Source organism: Terrapene carolina, unplaced genomic scaffold (genome assembly GCF_002925995.2).
Source record: "Terrapene carolina triunguis isolate 2854851 unplaced genomic scaffold, T_m_triunguis-2.0 Scaffold142, whole genome shotgun sequence".
Classification (NCBI taxonomy): domain Eukaryota; kingdom Metazoa; phylum Chordata; order Testudines; family Emydidae; genus Terrapene; species Terrapene triunguis.
The window spans coordinates 1311316-1336247 of record NW_020664493.1 but is presented as its reverse complement, the minus strand read 5'-3'; the positions used below and the strand labels follow the sequence as shown (position 1 = coordinate 1336247).

Here is a 24932-nt window from a genome sequence, read left to right as displayed (position 1 = left end):
TCTTGGGGCTAAGGCATGAAACTGGGATTCAGGAGATCCTGGTTCTGTCCCAAACTTCCTGTTTGTTCTTGGGCAAGTCACTTCATGCCTCAGTTCCCCAGCGGTAAAATGAAGATAACTCTGTTTCCTTACCTCCCAGCGGTGTTGTAAGGCTACACTCCTTAGTATTGCGAGGAGCTCAGATGCTAGGGTGATGTGACAAAACAAGTACCTCCTAGATAGACAAATAACTCCAAGGGGATCCTGCGTGAGAATTCCTCCCAGAGCTCCCCCTGAATTGGTACAGTTCTGCACTGCCCCAAAAGGGGCCAATGCCTATATATTATTAATACCTAGCACTTATAGAGCACTTTTCATCAGTAGATCTCAAAGTGCTTTCTAAAGGAGGTCAGTATCATTGTCTTCACTTCACAGACGAGGAAACTGAGGCAACGGAAGGTTGAGTGACTTGCCCCCAGTCACCCAGCAGGCCAGTGGCAGAGCTGGGAATAGAACCCAGGTCTCCTGAAGCTTGGCCCAGTGCTCCATGCACTACGTAAAAGACATGAGCATTGGCTTACTAAACCCAGGGTTGTGAGTTCAAACAAGGTCCCTCACCAAAGGCTCTTAAGTAAGTTGTCATGGGATAAAAGGGAAGGTCCTTTCATGGATTGAGAACTGGTTAAAAGACCGGGAACAAAGGGTAGGAATTAATGGTAAATTCTCAGAATGGAGAGGGGTAGCTAGTGGTGTTCCCCAAGGGTCAGTCCTCGGACCAATCCTATTCAACTTATTTATAAATGATCTGGAGAAAGGGGTAAACAGTGAGGTGGCAAAGTTTGCAGATGATATACTAAACTGCTCAAGATAGTTAAGACCAAAGCAGACTGTGATGAACTTCAAAAAGATCTCACAAAATTAAGTGATTGGGCAACAAAATGGCAAATGAAATTTAATGTGGATAAATGTAAAGTAATGCACATTGGAAAAAATAACCCCAACTATACATACAATATGATGGGGGCTAATTTAGCTACAACAAGTCAGGAAAAAGATCTTGGAGTCATCGTGGATAGTTCTCTGAAGATGTCCGCGCAGTGTGCAGAGGCGGTCAAAAAAGCAAACAGGATGTTTCTCTATCCCCATTAAAAAGGGGATAGAGAATAAGACTGAGAATATATTATTGCCCTTATAGAAATCGATGGTATGCCCACATCTTGAATACTGCGTACAGATGTGGTCCCCTCATCTAAAAAAAGATATACTGGCACTAGAAAAGGTTCAGAAAAGGGCAACTAAAATGATTAGGGGTTTGGAACAGGTCCCATATGAGGAGAGATTAAAGAGGCTAGGACTCTTCAGCTTGGAAAAGAGGAGACTAAGGGGGGATATGATAGAGGTATATGAAATCATGAGTGATGTGGAGAAAGTGGATAAGGAAGTTATTTACTTATTCCCATAATACAAGAACTAGGGGTCACCAAATGAAATTAATAGGCAGCAGGTTTAAAACAAATACAAGGAAGTTCTTCTTCACGCAGCGCACAGTCAACTTGTGGAACTCCTTACCTGAGGAGGTTGTGAAGGCTAGGACTATAACAGGGTTTAAAAGAGAACTGGATACATTCATGGAGGTTAAGTCCATTAATGGCTATTAGCCAGGATGGGTAAGGAATGGTGTCCCTAGCCTCGGTTTGTCAGAGGGTGGTGATGGATGGCAGGAGAGGGATCACTTGATCATTACCTCTTAGGTTCACTCCCTCTGGGGCACCTGGCATTGGCCACTGTTGGCAGACAGGATACTGGGCTACATGGACCTTTGGTCTGACCCGGTACGGCCGTTCTTATGTTCTTATGTTCTTGAGGGGGCCACTTAGGGAACTGGGGTAAAAATCTGGGGATTGGTCCTGCTTTGAGCAGGGGGTTGGACTAGATGACCTCCTGAGGTCCCTTCCAACCCTGATATTCTATGATTGCGCCTCTAGATTGCAAGCTCTGTAATGATCTTATTGACCTATAAATCTGCAAAGTGTCATGTGCCCCTGAGCTAATGTAAGTCATAATTAATTATCATGCTTCTACAAGACCATTATCAAAATGAAGTTAAAAAATAAAACTATGCAGTATATTTTTAAATGCCCTCTAGAGTCTCCCCTTTTAAAGCTGCAACAAAAAGTTCACCATCACCAGCTGGACACTGCCCTTTCAGCAGCAGCTGCAGCAACAGCTGAGAAGAAAGTTTGATAAAAATGTTACATCTTCGCAATGATCATGGCCTTGTGAAGCTCTTATGAAGAGACACTCTGGCAAAATACTCATCCATTCTGAGTGGCATGAGGGGCTGACAAATCAGAACATGTGAATGTTAAGCTTTCAACATAGTACAGTAATAGGTGAAGTGGTTCAAGAGTTCACTTGCTTTTGCTGAAATGGTTTATGAAAATCGTATGTTCTGGGTTCCGGAGATATGAATTGATCAAGTGACATTAAGTCAGTCTATTTTGGCCCTGGACTATGTGAAAGAGGAGAAGAGGAATGAAGGATTAGAATGGTTAGGCTTGATTGTTGGTTTACTTTTTCATGTTGGAACAATTATAGAGCATGACTGATTGTTGTATTAATTAATCAGAAGCAATCATCTTTTAAATGCTGTGATTAACGTGGCGCCTGTTTAACCGTATGCTGAATTTTCCAAACAAAATATGTAGCAGTTTTGAAGCATAAAAAGGAAAAGTTAAATCCAAGCTAGCTACAGAGTTTCTTTACCACTGGACTCACAGAGTATGTCTACACAGCAGTGTAAGCACAGGCGAGAGCCCGGGCTCTAGCCTAATCTGCCTTGCATCCACACACCAATTGTGTTAACCTAAGGCTTGAACCTAGGGTCCCAGGACCATGAAGAGCTGGAGGGTCCGAGCCCATGTTAAGATGGGACCTAGGGTTGCTTTCCTGTGTGCACGCAGCCCTGGATTGACTTGGGTTCTGTAAATTCTCTGGATGTATCCCAGAGTTCCCTGAGGCAACTTTCTTAGTCCTCTCTATGCCGACAATCTGTGGTGCAGTCTATTGCACTCTGTTGCAGATGGAAGCCACACCTTCCTTTGCAAAGGGCAGCAGCTTAGGTCAGTGTTAACCCATTGTCTGCTGAGCACCAGTCTGCAAGGGCACTATCAGAGAGCCTGCAAGGTTTTCAGTGGAGACGGATCAGAAGAAGCTTTTTGCAAAGAGAGCTGCTTCCCGGTCACAAGAGCACAGCCAGATTTTGGTGCATGCTGCCTGGGCGCCCCTGCACATGCAGCCCCAGGGAGCACGGTGGGAGGCGGGGCGAGAGTGGAGCAGGCACTAAGTGGTTGCCCTGCAGGGATGGGGAGCAGCAAAGCTCCCGGCTCAGCCTAGTTGCGGGAGGGATTACCCCCAACATCCTTCCTGCAGGGCAGCCCCCCTTCCTGCAGGGCAGCCGCTTAGTCCCTGCTCTGCTCTCTGCCCTGCCCTGCCCCCCCAACCCTCCCTGGGGCTGTGTGTGCAGGGATGCCTGGGCAGCATGCACTGTCAGGCAGCAAGCGGGAGCCAGCCCCAAACTTCCTCCTCTGCTGTGCAGAGTTTGCCTGCAGCAGGGAGCAAAGCTGACAGGCAGGAGGTGGCTGCCAGGATGTTGGACGTCATCTCTCCCCAAGCCAAGCCAAGATGGAGGCTCTGCCCCTTCCCAGCCCTGCAGGGCAGCCACTTGGTCCTGCTCCACTCTCTGTCGCTTGCTCCCAGGTCTCCCTGGGGCTGCGTGTGCAGGGGTGCCCGTGCACTGTGAGTGCCATGAGTGGGATCCGGCCCCAAAACTTCCCCCAGCCTCCCAGGGAGCCTTATCTCTGTCTCCCGGGCTGAAAAGGGGGCAGGGAGGAGGGATCCCCAGGGGGTGCTGGAGCACACCGCTCCACAGCCGGAAGGGCCAGGCTGGGGTGTGTGTGTGTTTTTCCTCTGAAACCTACATTTTATGTCAAAGTTCAAAACAAACAGACAAAAATAAATAAAAAACCAACCTTCCCATTTTTGAATGTCCCATTTTAAAAATGAAGAATTGCAAAGTTTCACTTTAATAGTTTGATACTCCTGGAGACTGATGTCCTCGTTAGCCTCAGAACAGGTGCACACGGGCATTTTCCTGCCAATGTGACTCAGCGTAGAGGTGGAGAGCCCAGTTCTCAGATTAGATGGTAGTTTAATATATAAAGCCGGGGGCCGCATCTAGCCCTTCAGATGTTTTAATCTGGCCCTTGAGCTCCTGCCAGGGAGCAGGGTCCAGGGCTTGCCCCGCTCCATGCGTGCTGTGGCTCTGTGCAGCTCCCGGAAGCAGCAGCATGTCCCCCGCTCTGGCTCCTATGCGTAAGGGCAGCCAGAGGGCTCTGCATGCTGCCCCTGCCCCAAGCGCCACCGCCACATCTACCATTGGCCAGCAACTACGGCCAGCGGGAGCTGCAGGGGCGGCAGCTATGGCTGGGGCAGCGCACAGAGCCGCCTGGCCATGCCTTCACGTAGGAGCTGGAGTGGGGGCATGACGCTGCTTCTAGGAGGTGCTTGAGGTAAGTGCCACCCAGAGCCTGCACCCCGACCCCCTCCAGCACCCCAATCCCCTGCCCCAGCCCTGATCCCCATCCCGCACCCTGAACTCCTCATTTCCGGCCCCACCCCAGAGTCCGCACCCCCAGCCGGAGCCCTCACCCCCTCCTGTACCCCAACCCTCAATTTCATGAGCATTCATGACCCGCCATACAATTTCTATACCCAGATGTGGCCCTCGGGCCAAAAAGCTTGCCCACCCCTGGTATAAAGCCTCAAACTGCAGTCAACCTACTGAGACAGCCACCAAAGGAGCTAATTATGCAGTTTATGTACCCATGCTCCGTATGGGTACCGGAGTCCCATCAATAGCACCGTCACAGTTAGGAAAGAGGGTGAGCAGTAGAGTTTTCCCACAGTGCAACACATTCATAGGGCTAGAGTGTCAACACCGGAGGACGGAGGGGCGCTAGGGACTCTGACATAGAGTTACTTTGACTCGGGTCTGTGCACTGTAGTGTGGACATCAGAGCCCAAGGTTCAAGCATGGGTCAAAAAATCCGTATCTAGGGTTAAAAGGCAGTGTAGACCCTCAAGGTTCCCAGATACAGGTTAGCTGACTCGGGTCCCACTAACCCTAGATTACTGTGTAGACATACCCACAATAGAAGGAGTAGTAGAGAAAGTGATGCATGCTTTGCCAGAGCTCCCAGCATAGGTGCCTCATGATAAGAAGTTAATGTGACCCTTTCATGTAATTCCAAGTACTGATTTTACCTGCAGGCCTTAATTATGGTAATGGTCGCGGGTTGTATTAAGTCTTGTTTTCCTTTCTTTCCGTAGGCTTGTTGATTGGCTCTGGCTGTGCTCTCTATCCTTTGGGTTGGGACAGTGAAGAAGTTAGACAGACCTGTGGCAACCTTTCCAACCAGTTTGAATTGGGTAAGTAATTGTCAATGGATCTCAGTTCCTTTAAATTCGATCTCATCTATTGTCTCTAAACGCAGAGAGAAGCCTGGAGAGCAGGCTTACTGGGAGCAGTCCTTGCATATTTGCCGGATGCGGGTGTGTATATTATTGTATTGCTTCATGTCAGTGTGATACGGCATGGGACTCCTTCGATCTTTACTATTGATATTTTCCCATGGAACATCACAAATATCATCAAAAGGAAAAACTCTTTTTGAAAGCAGACTCTCTGAAGAGAAATTAGAAGCAGTTACATCAAGAGACCGAGGGGTGACAGAAGACAGCAGGTTAGATGTGAATTTGGCATATGGCAGCAAAAAAGTCAATGGAAGTTTTAGCTGCATGTGTGTGTGGAGGGGGGAATTCATGGTTTACTGTGAGGGGGAAATTCATGGTTTACATCTGGGAGGTATAAAGGGGCCAATCGTGGAGAGATGCCATTGGCTGCTCAAGTACATTGAACTCAAATGTCCAAATAAATGTGCAGGGACTTCGTCACTTCCAACTCCTTCAAGCAAATCAGTGGGGTCACTCTGGGAATCCTTTCATGACCTGCACTTGGTGGAGTTCGTAATTCCCTGGCAGTAGTCCCTCTCTAAAGGACTCTGGCATACTTATCAGTCTTTTCTTGCCCGTGGGGGTAAGGACAAAACTAGAATATTTCTTCATTTTGCACAAATATTGTAACCAGGTCTACAGCCAAACCATCCCTCCCCGAGAGATATTTGTCCTTGGCTCATAAAGCTACTTAGGAACCTCTGCAAACCTTTTGACCTTGGGATGCAACAGATTGCCCTGAACGTCATAGATTGCCAAAAATAGTCTCTTGGCCTGGATACCCCAGTCTGCCCTCTGAAAACATTATCCTGTCTTGAAATGAATTTCTTAATTCAAATATTCTTGGCTATTACTATGTTTAGTACATATTTTCTTCCAATGAAATATAAAAATTCCTTCAATTATTCTATGAATATTTGCAGTATGCAAACACCAAGGATGGAGAGGAATTAAGAAAAGGAAGACGTAGGTTAACAATCAGGGCAGATTTCCTGAGAGCGAGATCAATAATACTGTGGAATGGTCTCTCAAAGTAAGTAGAGGAAGAGGAACTCCATTGCGGGTTAAGACGCGACAGAACACTAGAAAGTAGATTGCAGGGAACAATCTTAATAGATCTTGTGCATCTCTGATTTCAATTATTTCATTCTAAGTACCACCATTTTGCTCTTGCCAAAGTACAGCAAACAGCTACATTTCTCTGCTCCTTCTTGGGAAAGCACCACACAAAGATGTTTTGTGTGGCAACTTGAATTCTTTTTGATGGCAGCGGCTACAAGAAGTTCCTAGAATAATCTTATGTTTAAATAACTTCTTGGTGGGAGAGCTGTGAATTCAGTGAGTTTAGAAGCACCCCTTGCCCTCTCTTGTCCCCAAGATCATGACTCATGAACCTGGCATGTGAATAAGTCAGGCTATTGTAACAATACATTCAATAAAAGAACCCTTCTGAAAGAATTCAGCTGTCAGCTTTTTCTTCCAGGAATTCATAAGGAATATGAACAGGGGACATATAATTGTGACGCTTGATACTCTGCCCATATTTTCTGGATTTCAAGGCTATAAGGCATCTCTTATGCATACCTAAGCTTGACTAGAGTCCTGGTTGTGCTGACTGTTAGAATCTTATGTTACCATAGTAATTAACAGATTATAATGAGACCAGAAATCTGCTAAGTCTCTCTTCAGTATACCTTGTCTGAATTTAAATGCTTGGTTTTGAATTTTTACAAGTTTAAATTGGTGGATGTTGGTGCTGAGTTACCCAAGACATTGGCAGGGTAGAGGTGGAGTACTGGGACTGCATATTAGCCAGATTGCTCATTTCTTTTCATTTAAACCTTACAATTACTGATAACCCAAGCCTAGGCTTTTTTATTTAATCATTAGAGACTGATGTTTCCATTATAGCTTTAGGGCCAAAACCGGTGTTTCACAGAATCCGTCTCACTAAGTCTCAAGATGCATTTGAGTAATTATTGCTTTCATTTGAATATTTAATTTGATTAAGCAGCATTCATTTGATTTTTCCTTTTGAATCGGTGGGACCAGTTGCCTCCAGAACCGCACACAAGTTGCATTTAAACAATATGCACAGAAAGGTGAGCTGTGAGTGCAATGGGACAGATGCTGGTCAGCCTCTGAGTGGGTGTGCAGCGGGCGGGTGTGTATGGACAGGGCCGGCTCTAGGATTTTTGCCGCCCAAAGCAAAAACAATTTTGGCCACCCCTCCCCCCCCGTTTTTTAATTACCCCACCCCCGGCCCCGCCTCAACTCCGCCCCTTCCCCAAATCCCCAGCCCCGCCTCTTCCCCCCAGGCTCTCAAGCCTGGGAGGGAGGGAGGGGGAGAAGCGGCGCCCGCGCCGCAGCCACTCGGAGTCTCCCCCTCCCTCCCAGGCTCTCAAGCCTGGGAGGGGCGGCGAGTAGCGGCGCGCGAATCAGCTGTTTGCGCGAGCGGCAGCAGCAGCGGAGGTGAGCTAGGGCGGCCGGGGCACATTTTTAGGGGCGGCATTCTGGCGCCAGCCATGCCGCCCCTAAAAATGTGCCGCCCCAAGCACCAGCTTGTTTTGCTGGTGCCTAGAGCCGGCCCTGTGTATGGAGTTCCTTCTGTCACCCCTTCACCCATGTGCAGGAGCTAGCTAGAATCATGTTGGAGCATAGCTCCTGCTCCAGGCTAATACTCTCACAGGTGCTAGTTGTCTGCCAGGGCAGAGAGCTGGCCGGGCACTGAGCAGGAGAGTATGCTGCATCCTCTTCAAGGGTATCAGAGCTGCTGCTCTAGTATGGGCATCCGAGGAGCACCTGAAAGACAGATGGGTGGTCCAAAGCGGTGGCAGAATGGAACCCTATTGGACTCTGTATAAGATGAGCCAAGAGAACTCTGAGGCCTTTCAGAAAGGAAAGTGTGGAACTGGGCAACAAAATCATCCACCCACAACAAATCACACAGACAAATCAGCAACATCATAGTAAAGACTACTGATAGCTCCAATAAAATGAACAGACACCTGGCATTCATTTTTCACTAGTAACTGTCAGCCAAGGTTGTTAACTCAGTTTCTAGGACTGGAACTAGACTGACAGGGATTCAGGAAGTCAGATGGTTCTAGATCAGTGGTTCCCAAGCTGGTGTTCGTGAACCCCTGGGGGTTCGCAAAATGTTACAAGGGGTTCTCAGGAAAAAATTCCCTAATGGCGGACAGAGCTGTTCCTAGGGTCCCCGGGCAGCATGGGGCCAGCAGCATGGAGCCCCTGGACTTCCAAGAGCTAAGCAGATCAAAGCAAGCATATGTATTACACTGAGGAGATATAAACTTCAAGAATCCTTATAAGAAATGGAAAGGGAGGTGGATATTTTTTGCTGTTTTTAAAATTAAATAGGCAGCTAGTATTGTTTTTAAAATTATTATGAAGAACAAGTTGAAGCTTTGTTGTAACGTGCGTTGTTTGCCTGGACTACTCAAGACCTGAATGCTTGTGTAGGAGGAACTCTTTGAGTTGGCTTCTTAAATACTTTCATGCTGTTTCACATCTGATACTCCTTGATGAAACATAGGAGCCTTGTCTTATAATAGGCTTATTCAAAAAGTGATACAAGCTACAAAAGTCAGATCTTGGAAGAGTGTTGCCGTTTTCATAATGTAATAAAAATACTGCATTGCTAAATAATAATTAATAATAGTGTGTAATAAGCATGTCATAAAAACAAATTTTATATTTCCAAGATCACTGCTTTTATAATTTATACTCAGGTAAAGGAGAAAATCCCTGGAAATATTCATTTTTAGGAGGGGGTTTGTGAGACTTGACATTTTAGTGAAAGGGGTTCACAGATTGTTAAAGTTTGGGAACCACTGTTCTAGATGAACCCAGAGTTACCCTAGCACAATCTTCTGGGTTACCTTCCCCCAAAAGAGAAAGCTAAAGGCAAAATGGCATTTGGCAAATTTGTCTTAGTTACATCAAGTGATGATTTCTTAGGCATAATCACCACTTATAAAATGGCTAGCAGGCCAGTTCTGCTGGTCTGGACAGGGGCCAAGAATAAGCTATTTTTGGCCTCCACCACAGTAACATGTTAGGAATGTAAACTTCTCTATGCTACATTTTAATGGATATTGAGCAAGTTTTCTGCAACTGACCCATTAGTCTGTAACAAATTAACTATCCAGGGAGGAGGCTATCTGTATACCTCTGAGGATGGTGCAGAGAAAGGTGGTGGCAGGAACAGTACATGAGAAACCAAATAGAGAAATTAACGAGGAATTGAGTCAACACCCAATGGTGGCAGAAAACAACTGGAGCACTCTAGAGAACTTGCTAGGACTGACAGAATTGATGTGGAGCTGCTGCAAGAAGTGTGGGCCAGGAGTTGAGCTGCAGGAAGCAGCAAAGGCTGAGAAGGATCTGTTGTGACCTAAGGGAGCCCCAGTTGCGGTCAAAGCCAGGACAGCAAAATGGATTAACTGGAGAGGGAGCTGGGAACTACTTGGTGGGAGGAGGACTGGGGCAGTCTGGAGAAAGATGATGACTGACCTGGTGCTGGATCTTTAGGATGGGTGGATGAGAAGAATGGGGTGGTGAGTCTGGGATTTCAAGTCATGAGATAAAAAAAAAAGTGGCTGAATTTTGCATCATATAAGACAAGGCTAGCCAGAAATCTTCAGGAATTAACAGTTGAACGTAGTGGGTTTAAGAAAAGAAACGCAACTCCCCAAGTACAAAATGATATAGATGTACTTTGCACACAGATAGACAGGGAAAATAGCAACAGTGTATAATCCTTAGTGGATGTGTAACCCACACATCTCCTGGGTGTGGTGTTCTGTCTCATCTAGTGGCACCGAGACCACGTAGAGAGAGAGAGAAAATGAGTCTGCTCTATAGCCTTAGCTAACAAGCAGTTGGCTTTTAGCTCATGCAGTAGAGGCTCATGCACTAAGCTCCAAAGGTCCCCGGTTTGATCCTGCCCAACAATGACCAGGGTCTGTCGGCGTTACAGGTACATTAGATAAGAAGTGCTTCTCCATGTTTGCAGGAACATTGACAAAGGCATCGGACTAATTAGACACCCCATATACAGCCGAGATAGGTCATATTGTGAAGGGAAAACAAAACCGCACTTATACGTAAATTTCAAAGTGGCATTTAATATGGCTGCAGGAAAACTATTCATGCTTTTAATCTACATATAAGTGGATTTTTGTATACTGTTCCAGAAACCCTGACTTGGCACTATTTGGCGTGCCCCACAATTTGATGCTTTCCTTGAAATTTGTTTAAAAGTGAACTGTGTTCAAGTGCATTTTATTCAGTTGGGTTTGGTGGGTAACACAATGTACAACATCTACATTTTTCAATCAAAAGAAAATATTGGTACAGATCAATGCATACACAAATGGAGTTGTGTTTTAGCTGAATATATACGCCCAGGTAGAATTCATGTAGTCCTATCACGGATCAAACAACATCCATAGACTCAGCCTCTGTGGAAATGGGGATGGTGTGATAACCTACCTAGATGGATGGATAGACTGGGGCATATCGGTAGAAGACCCTGCAATATACTAGACTCATGCACTACTGCTTTTTTTGTCAGAAAGAAGCTACAATAATAAATTATCTAAATTAGTATTTGGTTGCAGGCTACCCCAGTTGGCACAAATGATACACCAGTCATAAGCAAGGAGCATAAGTGCCAAGGGATTCTTATTCTTCCACAAATATATAGGGAAGGATCAAAGTCATTCCCATCTCCTGTTGTAGCATATGCTGTTATTGTTATTTATTCATTATTTATATTGTGGAGCTGCCCAAAGGCCCCAATCAAGATCAGAGCTCCATTGTAGTTCTGAGCTGCTAGTTGAAAGAAGTTAAGTTGATTCAGATATACAGGATCATATTTACAGCAAGAGCAATTAGCAAGTCATTTTCTCTAAAAGGATCTCAACCAAACAGTTTTAGAGCACATTTAATTTTGTCTGGGCTAGATGCAGTACTTAAAAACACACCACCACATCACGCAGGAGTAACAGCTGAAAAGTTCCCAGCAGAGAAAGGTTTGACAGGTTGGTGAGAGCTTGTCAAGAATCAGAAGAAATTTGCATTAAAATTAGGACTGTACAAAATACTTGCGACAGCTTTTAGATTTTGCAAAATCTAAACCACCATTGTGAAAAGTTTCTGAAATGCTGCTGCTTTCCTTAAAAACCGGGGGAGTCTGTATGGGTCAGAGGAGACTTTCAAGGGCAAAAATAGGAGTAAGACACCCAACTCCTTTTGCTGTTCAATGGGAGTTGGGTCCCTTGAATAGCACACTAGACAGTGACTTAAGAAATGTGGGTTCTATTCCCAACTCTGCTACATCCCTGCTGGGTGACCTTGTCTCTGTGCAGTTTCCCCATCTGTAAAATGGTGGTGATAATACTGACCCTCCTTTGTAAAGCACTTTGAGATCTACTGATGAAAAGTGCTAGGTATTATCATTATTCATTGCCTTTTGTGTTTTTGATAATCACCTCCAAGACCAGTTTTGAACAGAATCTCTAGGGATATAATCTATAATTATCTATACAAATCCACCAGAGGTGCCACCAAAGAATGTTTTTTACATCAGCTCTAAATGACTTTAAAATAAACACCACATATTAAGTTTGACTTGCAATACTGAGCATTAGCTGGCATTTAGTGGGATAGTCCTGAAATGATAAGGTGACACCTAGAACGTATATTTCTGCGTGTCAGTATGTTATCAAATGCTTAGTCCACTGTAGTTTTCCTTTTTTCCAGACATGGGGCTCTCACCACTTTCCTTGGAATATTACTGTACAATTGGCTAGATTTCATGGTATCTTCCTGTGCTCAACTTTTTTCTGGTCTGTGATCGTAGATATTAGAGCATCCTGCAGACACTCTTGTCCCATTCATTGAGGTTTGCTTTTATTTTACTACACAATGGACTCTAGTGTAACTTTTTGTTTTTAAATGTGCAAGGTTTAGCCTTTGCAAATAAAGGCAACAGTGATCTCAAACCTGCTGTGCTCCACTGCTTTGAGCCTTCAAAGATTTAACTAAAAGAAATAGGTCTTGATGAGATGTTCTTAGCATCTTCTCTCTCTATTAGTACTCTATTAGCCTCTACTTTTTGCTCACTTTGCTTTGGCAGATTGAGCTCTTCAGACACAGGCATTTCCTTGTTGTGAGGCATATTATGGAAGTTGTGTGCTGCTGCAAAAGCTTGACAGGCTTTCAATGGAGAGTGTTACAATATGACCCAGTCCCCTTCCCCACCCCCGTGGAGTCTGTTGTGAGTGGACTCAGTCTCTGGGTACCACATGCTTCCAAGCGAGTTGGGTGTGGGATAAAAGCTAGTCACTGTTTCTAGCTCTGGGACTCTAAGGCATACTCCTGGCATCTTATCTGACACCCCTCCTTCTGGTGTGGGATGCTGCCGTCCAGCTTTCCTAGACCCTGAAACTGGAATCAGACCTCTTGAGCCCCTAGTCACTGACGGATTCTCCCCCTGAGTTCTACCTAGGTTGTGGGTTCTCTGGATTTACCAGTTTAACTCCTCTGAGGACAACATGGCAGGAAAGCAAGGAACACAGGCTTAGCAAAGGAATTTCTTAACCACAGTGACTGGACTCAGAGCACGTGAGTTCCAGATCTTTGAAAACAAGAGAAGTCCTGAGGTACCCCTTCCCCAGTCTGGTCTCACCCCCTCTTGTGAGTCTATCTGTCATCAGTGTTTCAGGCTGGGCAGAGTCTCTCCTTCCCTCTCTGTCCCCAAAGTCCTCCTTACATGTGGTGATGGTTGGCCCTCTGCACAGAACAGAAACCCGCTCCCAAATAGGGCCTCCATCTCCAGGCCATGTGCTCAAACTGTCACCACCAGTCATGGTTGCTTGCCCACTTGCAGGCCACTGTCTAGAAAGAGCCTGGTACCATGGGGGTGGGCCAGTAGTTGAGTCGGTCAAAGTGGATAGCCCCAGACTGCAGCTTTGATGGCTCTCAGTGATGGCCTTTCCACGATGTGCCAAACACCTTTCCTGAGCAGGGCAGTTATCTGGAGTGCAGCATAACAGGCTGCCCCTGGGCAAGTCCAAATGAATGTGGTCACAGTGGCAATATTTCAACACAGGTATAATACAGACTTCAGACTTTGATAGTCATATCTCACCCCTCTCCATCATGTCCTGTGCTAGGCATACATCTAAACTTCATTCTAAATATCCCAAAATTTCTTTCTGTCAAGGGATGTGTTTGTCTAAGGGCTTTATTATAGTTTCCCTTTGCTTCTTTCAGAGGGTTGGAAGAGAGGATCATAAAAGAACTATTTAACTGATAGGCACTATTGCCTTAAAATAATTATTATAGTAAATTGCCTTTACAAACAAACAATACAGTTACTAAAGAACACAAAAGTCATCTCTTTGGGAAAACACCAAATATAGAACAGCTTTGTCAAGTATCTAGGTGGCATCATTTCAGCATCCTGGCTGAGCGTCGACATCCAAAGGATAAGACAGTGGAGAAGAGATTTAGAAACCAGGATGTTTTTTAGAACACTATTAACAACGAAAGATTTTTAAACTATTTGTCATGAACAGTCAGAAATCTGACTTCTGTTCACAAGTTACCTATAAACAGATTGAGATTTTTCCTGGGGTTTGGTAGGACCGCAGGGCCTTCTAGAGGGCCTCAGTGGGCCTGGTACACCCGTCACACCAGACCACACACTAACAGAGAGTGTGTCTCAAGAACCATCTCCCTTCCCATTTGCTATTGCTTTCTTTGAGCAACAAAGCAGCATAGTTCAAGCTTCAAATATTAAATAGGATGTCATCTTGTTAAAAACAAGGGGGAAAATGTTCCGATAATTTTGAGAAAATCCTCGACATTCCATGGACAGAGAGGGGCAAACTTCACCAAATACATTATTGGTTCCAAATTACTCACTCAGCTGTAGTCTGTACCTTCTCTATTGTTGCCTTCTTCCATGTACCTATCTAACTCCTTTCTGAATGTATTCCAGGTTGTAACTTCTACTGCTGCCTTTTGTAGCTTATTTCACATGTCAGTAACGCACTGTGTAAAGAAAAAGAATCTTCAGTTCTTGAACACTTCTTAGTTGCCTTTCAAAACAACCAGGTCCTCTTCTTTATTAGCTGATTATCTTTTCTATTAGCTTTGTGGCATTCAGACCTGCAGTTCCTGTACTTATCATCTCTCTTCATTTTAGTCTCTATTTTAAAAAAAAATACCCTGGTTCATTAAATTATTTCACATTCCCTCCTAGTATTGGACTCTCACGCAAGACTGGTTACTAGAGTTGCTGCACAAGGTTTCTAAGCAGGAGGAGTTTTTGGATGTATGGATTAATCAGTGATGTTTGCCATATGCTTTTTAGCACCATATTCCTCAGTTGGAATAATTCTCAACTCTTTTTTTCTTTGTCTTAGAAAATGGATCCTACTTAAAGCTAAGTTATTAGCATTTGCCAGGTTCTCCAGGCTTCTAGCCCAGTGCAAGTTTCATTGATTTCAACAGTAATAAAAAAGGAAAAATGTAAGGTCCTATTTTAGGTCTTGCAATTAACATAATAGGTTCATATCCCAGACACTCCTATATTCTGGAGTTTTCATACATTTCACTTATTGGATATTTTAGATAAAAATCACATGTATTTCCAGGAATGCTTTAAGTACTTGTGGGTTTTGTTGTTGTTTTTTTGTTTGTTTGTTTGTTTGTTTTATAGGATGGTATGAGTTGAAAGTATACTACTAAAGCCCCAGTCCTGCAATTGGATCTAGGTAAACAGATTCCATGTGGAGCCCTGTGGTAGATCAGGGACTAGCACTGCTCCAGCTGCCTAAATTAACTCTGCTTCATATTTGTCGTGATGAATTTTGGGGAAAGCCATGGCATTATGGGAACAATATCATGTCCATGGAAATCATAGCAGAAATTAGGAAAAGTCTCGTGTTTTGCAATAAACTGAACCATCACTGCAGAATTAGGTTTCTACAGATTTTTCTTGCTGGTTTGCTTTGGGTATGAAGCTAGTGCCCCTTTCCCTCTCCCATTCTTTGATTTCTTTTATGTAACACACATTCTCACATCTTAGGGACACCTTCCTGCTGCCCCTTGTTATCTTATCCTGTTCATCCAGCATTGGCATAATAGTTTTGTTCTTGGGATCTCCATTGCCAGTCCTCAAAAATCTAGTGCTTTGTATCCCTGCAGTGTTGTTACTGATCTCGTCTGCACCTTCAGATGGGCTCTTCTCCTAAGAGCCAGTGAAGTCTGGACCCCCATTGACTCAGCCATTCACTCAGTCACTTGTGGATTCATTCACTTGACTGACCATTTATTCACTCATGCAAAAAGCATGGAGATTTATTTCAGAACGCTGTTAAAGTGATGCACTCCGGAACTCTCACGACAGCTGGGACACATCCGCAGCTTTGTGTTGTGGTTGCTTTTCCTATTGTGGGCCAGATTATACCGCTGAGGCATAGCCCTGAGTAAGGAGCAGTGCAGAGAGAGGCTGCCCCAGGGCAACCACCAGGAGGCACTACACACCATGTCACTCAGAGATCCTGGTTACTGCAGCTCCAAGTCCATCCCTAAGGAGGGGACAGTGTGTGCTCCCTCCACAGCCAGCTAGCTTCACTGACTGGATGTGACCCTACCTCCTTCTTACCCCTCCCTGCTCCCTACAAGGATTCTAGTCCTAGCAGCCTTTGCTCCTAATGGAGCTTGGGCTGTAATTGTTTTTACGTCCTGTACAGGTGGTATGGAGGGAAATGTTCCATGCACCCACTCTGACCCCCCCCCCCTTTGTTCACCTGCAGTATATGTTTAAGGGCTGTGACTTGAAGGCTAAATCCCCAAACTGATTTCTAGCCGCCCCCCACCCCAAATGTCAGCAGTGTTAAACCCCATTTTAAAAAAATGTCTCGCTGGCTGTCTCCAATCTTGCCTGGGCTGTTGGTGGATGATGCTGCCCCACTGACCAATCAGAAGGCCCGTCGCTCCAATTATTTATGCTGCCTATCAACTTCCTTGCCAAAAAAACACCAACGAAACTAAAAGCTTTCAAATGGCCAGTGAGCATGCAGCACCAGCACAACGATGACTCCGCAGCTCCTGTTGCTGCCAGAGTCCCTTCCTCTGTCCTGCACTGGAAGGTAAATACTGGTGTATAAAAACTAGTGTAGGCCCTGAGCACAGCATCATTCCAGAACATAAAACTATAATGCATGACAACTTACTTAGATAGGAAGGTATTTTAAGTATTTTTAGATCCTTGGAGAAATTCCATTATCATGAAACTTAAACCATGCCATCCCCACATGTTTCCCCTCCCTCTCTCTCACTCACACACACACACACACACACACACCACAAAGATTTTGAGCACAGGGGGGAAAAGATACACATTATTTCACCTTATTTTTTTTAACTCTAACAAAAAACACTGCCTACATATGTAATTGTGGACCTTGCTGTTTCTTTTAGAGCTTTGATTTCAACAGAGCATCAAATAAAAAAGCAATATTTATCATGCTTAGCAAGACAGAGTCCCTCAAGGCAAAATACTATACCTGGTGGATGAATTTAGGCAAAGCACTTAAGCACATGCTTAACTTTCAGCATGTGAGTAGTCCCATTGAAGTCACTGTGATAAAAATTAAGTATGTGTTTAAGAGCTTTGCTGGATCAGGGCCCTATTATGGTAGCTGCTGTTATAACTGCTATACAAATATAAATCAGGAGAACTAAATATTTTTGCTCTCAAGTGTATAATTTCTGCTTGTGTATTGCCATTTGATTTGGCCTCTAGTCTAATCATTTGAATATTCTATATCTTGCCCTTTACAAAGCTTTACCACCCTTCTAAATGAGAGAATTTAATGCAAAAGTGAAGCAAAAGTCATTTCACAGGTTAAACTGCAGCTAAATTGCCCAATTATTGACAACCAACAATCTTTCCTTAGGGTGCAATGGACTAAAATTGCTGGTACATGCAGCAAAATGAAAACACTGGAGCAAAAACATAAACTAGAACATTCCTCCCCCGCCCCCATGAAATACAAGATTACAAGGGAAGTACCATTGTTTCAGTCTAACACTTGGCCATTTGTTGTAGATGATCGTTAATTTCAGCATGTAAATTTGAAACATTTTATTGTTAGCTTGAGAACTATAATTAGAACACTGCAGAGATCACTTCACCCCTTCCAACAGCAGGCTCCTCTTCAGTGTTACAGCTCCGACTGCTGCCCCATTCTGCAGCCTCCACCATTCTGCAGCCTCCACGTATACATCAAGCTATTTTAGCAAGAGACTCCCACTGCTTCTGGCACTCAATGGAACTAATGAGCGGGTTGACTTTCATGTCACTGTTGCTCTAAGGTCAGTGTCCCAATGTTCTTTCAACCACCCTGCTGTACTTCCCTGTCCCTTTACTTGTTCCTCTTGACCCGGCTTCCTCTTGCGAGCTTGAAAGAGCAACAGACTGCCTGTAATTCCTTATCTGATCAAGGTGGGTAACGGTGTTCCTTGGGGCAAATGGAGCACAGTGAGGGGGAAACCATGGCTTGCCAAGTCCCAGGTTGAATCGCATCCTGTATTTCTCAAGCAATGCTGTGACACTGATCTAGCAGCTGGCTCATCATGCATAAACACACTCCTCACTATATGTCTCCCCCTTGTCCTCTGCCAAGGTACAAAAGTTGAATTCACCCCATGCAGAAATCAAGTCTCCTTATTCCTTCCTCTTTCCCTTAGGGCATGATTGAGACGTTCTGAATGATCCCAGCAGGTGAATTTTTGGTTCCGGTTCTTTTAAAGTAGCATTTCAGCCAGCACTTTCTGTATTCGGGATCATCACAGGGAAAAGTGACACATCTCAAGGCAGTGGTAGAATTCTTATTTTGTTGTTTTAGAAGACACACCCTGTGAGTACTTAGTGACCAAAAGGAATTGTTAGATGGAGTCCATCACCCTTCCAACACAGGCAGGAGCCCCCCAAAAGATGTATTATGAATACAGGGATTTTCAAACCAGCCTCAGAGATTTAGCCACCCATCTCCCTGAGGCTTTGTGAAGCTGGAGTGGCTCATGAATGCGAGTGCCAACCTCAGGGCAGATTGTTACAAACCAGGGCACAAACCCCCAAACTGGTTGTGTGTTCTGTAATTAGATATCACCAACCAAGTGTCAAGTGTGACTTATTAAGCACTATAACAGTCTTGAGATGGAGTCATAGACAGTCCCCTTGGGCATTTCCAGGCAAGCCTGGCTTTGTGACAGATGGTCCCTTACACTAAAAATCACAACAATATTCAGGTTACTCTCAGTCCCAAAGGACCAGTCACTGACCCCAGGTCTATGGTACCTTAGATACCTCACCAAAGATAACACTTGTAACCAACCCTATAATAAAGAAAATAAAGATTTATTAAATAGGAAAAAGAAGTAAGAGTTATTTACAGGATTAAAGCAGGTAAACATACACACACAAATGAGTCACAGTCATAGGTTTCAAAAAGTAATAGAAGTTGCTGTAATGTGCAAGCTCTGTATGTTCTTTAGGGCTAACCCAAGCTCAACGCTTGGGGATCCCTTGCTTATGCTTAGAAATATTGCCCTCTCCAAATTCCAAGTAGCATAGTGATACAGAGCCTTCTGGTCAGGGATTTTTATTCCCTTCACCCAGAATTCAAACAGTAATGGGACAAGGATTTGTACACATCCTCTCTTCCCGGGTGTGGAGAGAGCAATCAATAAAGTCTTTTGTCCACTGGCCTTCTGTGGGCCTTCTTTTGTTGGGCAGGAGATGACACCCATTGTGGCAAACTAGTATTAGTATTGCTTGGTAATGTTTCTCTCCTGACTCGGGTGGGGGGGGGGGAGGAATGTTCCAGTTTCATAGAAAACACTACAATAGTTACAAAGCAAACACTTAAATATTACTATACATCATGGGGTACAGATATTATAAGTGAGATTAATGCATATAGCAATTCACAAGCATTTCATACAGTCCAAACACTAAACATCTCTATAAATCTAATACTTATTTTAACAGTACTAACACACAGGTGAGCCAGATTAGTTTCCAGATATGCATTTGTCAGTGTTCAGTGAGGCCTGGGGGCCTTGGCATGACTTGACACCTGGTCTGCCAGCTTCTTCTGAAAATCCCAGCTGAAATTGTTGTTATGCTTGTGCAGAGGCAAAAGAATGGATTTTTCCATGTACAAGCAATAGTTATTAGATAAGAGTTCTCTGTTGTAAAATCCAGCTATCTGCACCAATCATCATCTCTGGGCACGTATCCCAGAGGTTAAAACACACAAAGTAATACAGCAGAATATAATATATATAAAAACAGCTTCCCACTTCCTCCTCAATAGCCTGAGAACATAGAGAAACATTCTGACCTTAGTGACTGCATTCTGCTTGCCTGAATTCCACCTGAACTTTCCATTCGTGACAGGATTCTTCTTCACTAACTGTTTTGTGATGTTGCTGTGCACTATTATCAGGCTGCAGATTCTCCCTCTGATGTGGCAAATAAGCTTATTTTGGTGGGAAGGTAGATTGAAAAGGAATGTGGGATCCTCTAGGGGGTATATCGGTGTTATAAATTGCTGTCAATAGTCAGGAACACATACTGGAATAAGCCCTATACATTAGAGCACAGGCAGGCTAAACTCTTACTTTTGGCTCTGCACCAGCCAGACTTTCCATGGTGTAGGGGAGTTGAAGGATCTCCACACCTGCTCCACTGTGGGACTCGCACCTTTTCTGGGATTGGGTGGCTAAGGTCCTCCTTCAGCCAAGCTTCCCACCATTTGGCAACACTCAAAGGATTCTGGTCCCTCACAGGAGCCACAGAGGCCACCACCGAGTGTGGTATTAATCCTTACGGAGTAACCACAAAAGTGGGACCTAGCAAGTTGCTAAGTCTGGCTGCCCTCCCAAGGCTGGATTAAGGCATAGGCTGTATAGGCCCATGCATAGGGCCCAGATCCTCAAGTCATCTGATTGTGTCAGAATCGCAGCTCTCTCTCTTTTTTTATTTTTTTTTTTTGGAAACAGTTTCCAGGCCTCAGGCTTGTGAAGAAAACCCCGAAAACATGCAACAAGTGTAACAGTGCTGTGGTCCTGCAGACAGCCTGACACAATTGCTCTCAGAGGTGAGAGCTTCCCATTCATCTTCATAGGTTCTGAACTCCAATATCCGCTGCTCTAGGAGTGCTGCCAAAACCACCCAACAGAGAACGAGGTGTGCCCAGAATGTGTGTGGCAGGGCTGTGGCCAGACCCCCCAGCCCAGCTACACCCCGGCACCTGGGGGTAACCAGCTTCCAGCCCTGCCTTTCTAGAGGGCAGAGGGGACACCTGCTGTCACCCCTGCTGCTGCTCCTGGAGGGAGGAAGAGGGCCTCATGCTGCTGCCCTTGCCTCTATGGGAGGGAAGGAGGCCACCTGCCACCTCCATTCCAAATGTACCATGAAAACTGAGCCGCAGGGGCCACTGTATCATGGTGTGCTTAGGACCCAGGATTGCCTCAATCTGGCCCAAATAAAAATGACTTGTAGGATGGGTAGGTGTCCTGAGGTGGGAAAGCAGATGTCTCCTTGCTCTCCTTGATCTCCAGTAGGGCAATTTTTCCCAGATAGAGGCTGCACCTTCTCCATTTGATGATTCCATTTCTGAGCTGGCTGCGTGGTCTCCTTTAAATTCCTCTACACCATACAGGGAATCTCCCCCCGCCCCTCTTCCCAACTCCTGCAACAGAGTTGTGATGGCTCTGTGCCTGCAGTGCCTCCTATCCCCAAGGGCATAAGGAAGTGGGTTCCTGGACTCCATCCCCTGAGCAGGGGGAGAGGTTTGGGGACAGAGAATAGCCACATGTGCGCCTTCCCCTAATCAGACTTTTGGTTGTACTGTTCATCTGTGGAATCAAACTGGGTCCCAGGTCTCTACAGGCAGTTCCATGCCACACAGCAAATCAACATCTGGATTTGGGCCACTGAGTATGACTGGCATGGGGAACAGTGAGGAAAGGCTGCTTGCAATGGCACTCTGGGGGTAGTTTTGGGTAGCAGTTTAGAACTTCGTTACAATTTTCAGACCAGTTATGATAAGGGCAGAGGATGATTCGTGCAGTTATTTCCGAGGAGGCATGTAAAAGTTCCAGAACTGAGTTATTTGCAGTGAGACCCAGTGCTCTGCTACAACACCACAAAGGGACTCAAAAGCTGCCTGTAGTGCAGAAAAAGACACCAAGAAAACAAAACAAAATAAAAAACATCGACCCTTCTGATTTGCAGCTGCTGTGGAAACCAGCCCCACAGCCTCTCTCTCTGGACTTGGCAGGCAGTGGGGCTGTCTGCTCCACTGCTAACCTATTTTCAATGCCAGCAACCTCTAATTTAACTGTCAAGTGTAGTTTTCCCCTGCATTGAAAACAGCTATTTGCCAACCAAGTAAGCTCTGAGGCTTGTCTGATGAGCCATGATAGACAGCGAAGGGGAACATTTTAAATAATTTTGCTTCTTTCATTTCTTGAAAGGGTTGTAGGCAAACCAAATCCTCCAGCTGAATATTCCCTGTTTGGGTGAATTAAATATAGGTGGACAGAACTCTAGAAGGAGCACTGCACCTCAGGTCAATAAAGAGCAGCCTCTTGGTTGTATTTGGAACTCCTCTGAAACCCAAAGGAATCCGCTCTGGTGATACTTTTCACTCTTTAAAGTCTCTCTTCACCAGCAGCCTAAAACACTCCTGCTCTTTCATTAATCAAAAAGGTAATAAAGGCCCAGTCATTTGCACATGCTTGTTTTATGCAGTTTAAGGCAATGTCCTCTCTAATTTAGTGGAACTGTCCAAAACTTGTTGAGTTTCCTTCTTTGGGGAAATGGTGCAGCAGACTGGGGCATTTTTGCAGTATGAAATTTCACAGTTTTATAAATGTTGTTGTTTTAGAAGCATTCTTTTAAAGAAAGGCCCAGAAGCCCTGCTTTTTATTATGACAGACTTGTATAACTACATTAGAGAAAGGGGGTGGGGGGGTTCTATCTTCATAGATTCACCAGTTTTGCTTCAGGTGTGGAAATTTCTAACAGGCAGACTCCACAGCTCTGTCCCTTCCAGCAGTCTGAGGAAAGAGGAGTAGTGTACAGTGAAGTTTAAATATCTTTATTCATTGAGGTTTGGAAATGTAGGCTACCATTCTGCAAGAAATGCACACAGCGACACATGTGCAACTGTAATACCAACAGACCCCGGTCATCAGTGGGCGGGATCGAACCTGGAACCAAATGCATGAGCCTCTACTGCATGAGCTAAAAGCCATATGTCTGTTAGCTATGGCTGAAGAGCAGACTTATTAATCTCTTTCTCTCTCTCTTTCTAAATGGTCTCGGTGCCACTAGATGGGACAGAACACCACACCCAGGAGGTGTGTGGGTTACACAACTCCACTGAAATCAGTGAGGCCCTGTGCAGATACAAGGGCCTGCCTATCTGCATTTCTTTCCAGGATGAGGACAACATGCCTCCATTTTGGAAGTGGCTGGTGTAGTTTAAATTGTCTGCCTCATGTTAAAGTGAATGGAAGTTACCAGGCTAAACCCATGAACTGAATACTTACTCCAGCATAGACCGATCTAATCTTTTTGGTTTACTGACTACACTGAGCTAGTAACAGAGTGTGGGGCCCTGTGAATCAACTCCTTTTATCACAAGCTAGAAGTCATACCAAGGATGAATTTGGCTCCCCATATCCATTCACAACTACTCGGGGGAGGGGGGGAAGTTCCAGAATTTTATATTCCCTTGGCAATAGCCCAAATTCACTGTTGGATTTGATGCTGTGTAGATTGGTAAAAGGACCCTAGAGAACCTATTTGGCTCAAGTCTACATTCTAACACAGACTTTCTGTCCATATAAACACTGTGTAATAAATCCATATTGTAAATAGCTATGAGATCCTGAAGTGCATATGCCAATTCTAATTAGCCATACTATAGACAGGATTCTGTGGATCTGTATCATTTAATGACTTGTACCTTTTCCAGGTGGCCATGTTCAGTATTTCACTTACTACAATAGTGCTGAGAAGGGCCAGTCAAGACAAGTGTGTTAAGCACTACATAAATGCATAAGATGATGCAGTCACTGCCCTGAGATATTTACAGCCTTCCAGTACCTCGCATTAGCATTACATTTAATACAAAAAAAAGGCAAGAAAGTTCTTGTATGCTCAGACACCAAATTCATGGGCACCTAGATAGATTAGATAGCACCGATATCTGGCTGCCTTCTACCAGAATAGGAAGGCTTTGGATGGAGGTGTATAAATATAAGTTGCTTACAAGGAGAATGAAACTAATAAGCTGATACAGGGGATAAAATACACAGCACTATATGCTGTATTTGGTTACTTCTGCTTTCATTTCCCTCCAAAAGGAAAGAGCTTATAAAGTTATGGTGAAAGCAAACCTCTCTCCTTGAATAAAACATTGTTTCCTTGGTTTGTTTGTTCATCTTAGGTACTTGTGAAATTGGCTGGGCTTACTACTGCACCGGAGGAGGAGCAGCTGCCGCTATGTTAATCTGCACTTGGTTGGCCTGCTTCTCTGGCAAGAAACAGAAACAGTACCCTTACTGAGGCTGGTGGCCTGAGAGTCCAGTTTAGAGAATGAATGAGCTTCGAGAGGCCGAAGTGACTTGCAGACTTCTTCTTCTGAACAAAGCGCTTTAGCTCCTAGCTGCAGAACAGCCATTATGAAATGAGAATGGACCTGGTCAAGGACGTGAGGTGACACTGTGAATTGTGGGGAGGGTGGGGAGTCTGGAAAGCTGGACCAAATGCTGTGACTCTCGGAAGGCATGGGCAGTTCTTGCTTGACAGAGTATATTTCTGGTCTGTTCTAGAAGAATACAATTTTACGAGCAAGGAATGCTCCCCTTTGTTAAATTGTGAAGGTATGGGTGTACCAATGAATTGAAAGACTGGTGAAAATAATATTTTGGGTAGGGTATAATCTTCCAAAATTCCCCTTAAGCACAACACTCCTGAAAGTGTGCGTGCACACACATACACACACACACACACACACACACACACACACGTATAGACCATGGCACAGAACAAATAAAATGCAAACTTATTGGTGCATTTTTTCTTTTTTTTATTCATTTGATGGTTTAAAATTCAATGTTATACCACTTTTTAAACTACACATGAAACCTAATAAATGGACCAATAAGCCACTTTAACAGTATTTTGTATATTCTCTCTACTCTTTTTCCCAAAACATTTATTCACTGCTTATTCAGCCCTATAGAATTTT

The 24932-nt window shown here is 44.5% G+C and overlaps 1 protein-coding gene across 1 annotated transcript in view; it reads left to right on the top strand.

Moving 5' to 3' along the window:
* LOC113406861 (LHFPL tetraspan subfamily member 6 protein) overlaps positions 1–24684 on the top strand; it is a 189236-nt gene extending 164552 nt beyond the window's left edge. Inside the window, exons 3-4 of the mRNA XM_026653653.2 lie at positions 5371–5469; positions 24129–24684. Coding sequence (XP_026509438.1) covers positions 5371–5469; positions 24129–24247 — 218 coding nt within the window. The 3' untranslated portion in view covers positions 24248–24684. The remainder of the gene's footprint in view (positions 1–5370; positions 5470–24128) is intronic.
* The last annotated feature ends 248 nt before the right edge of the window (positions 24685–24932 follow it).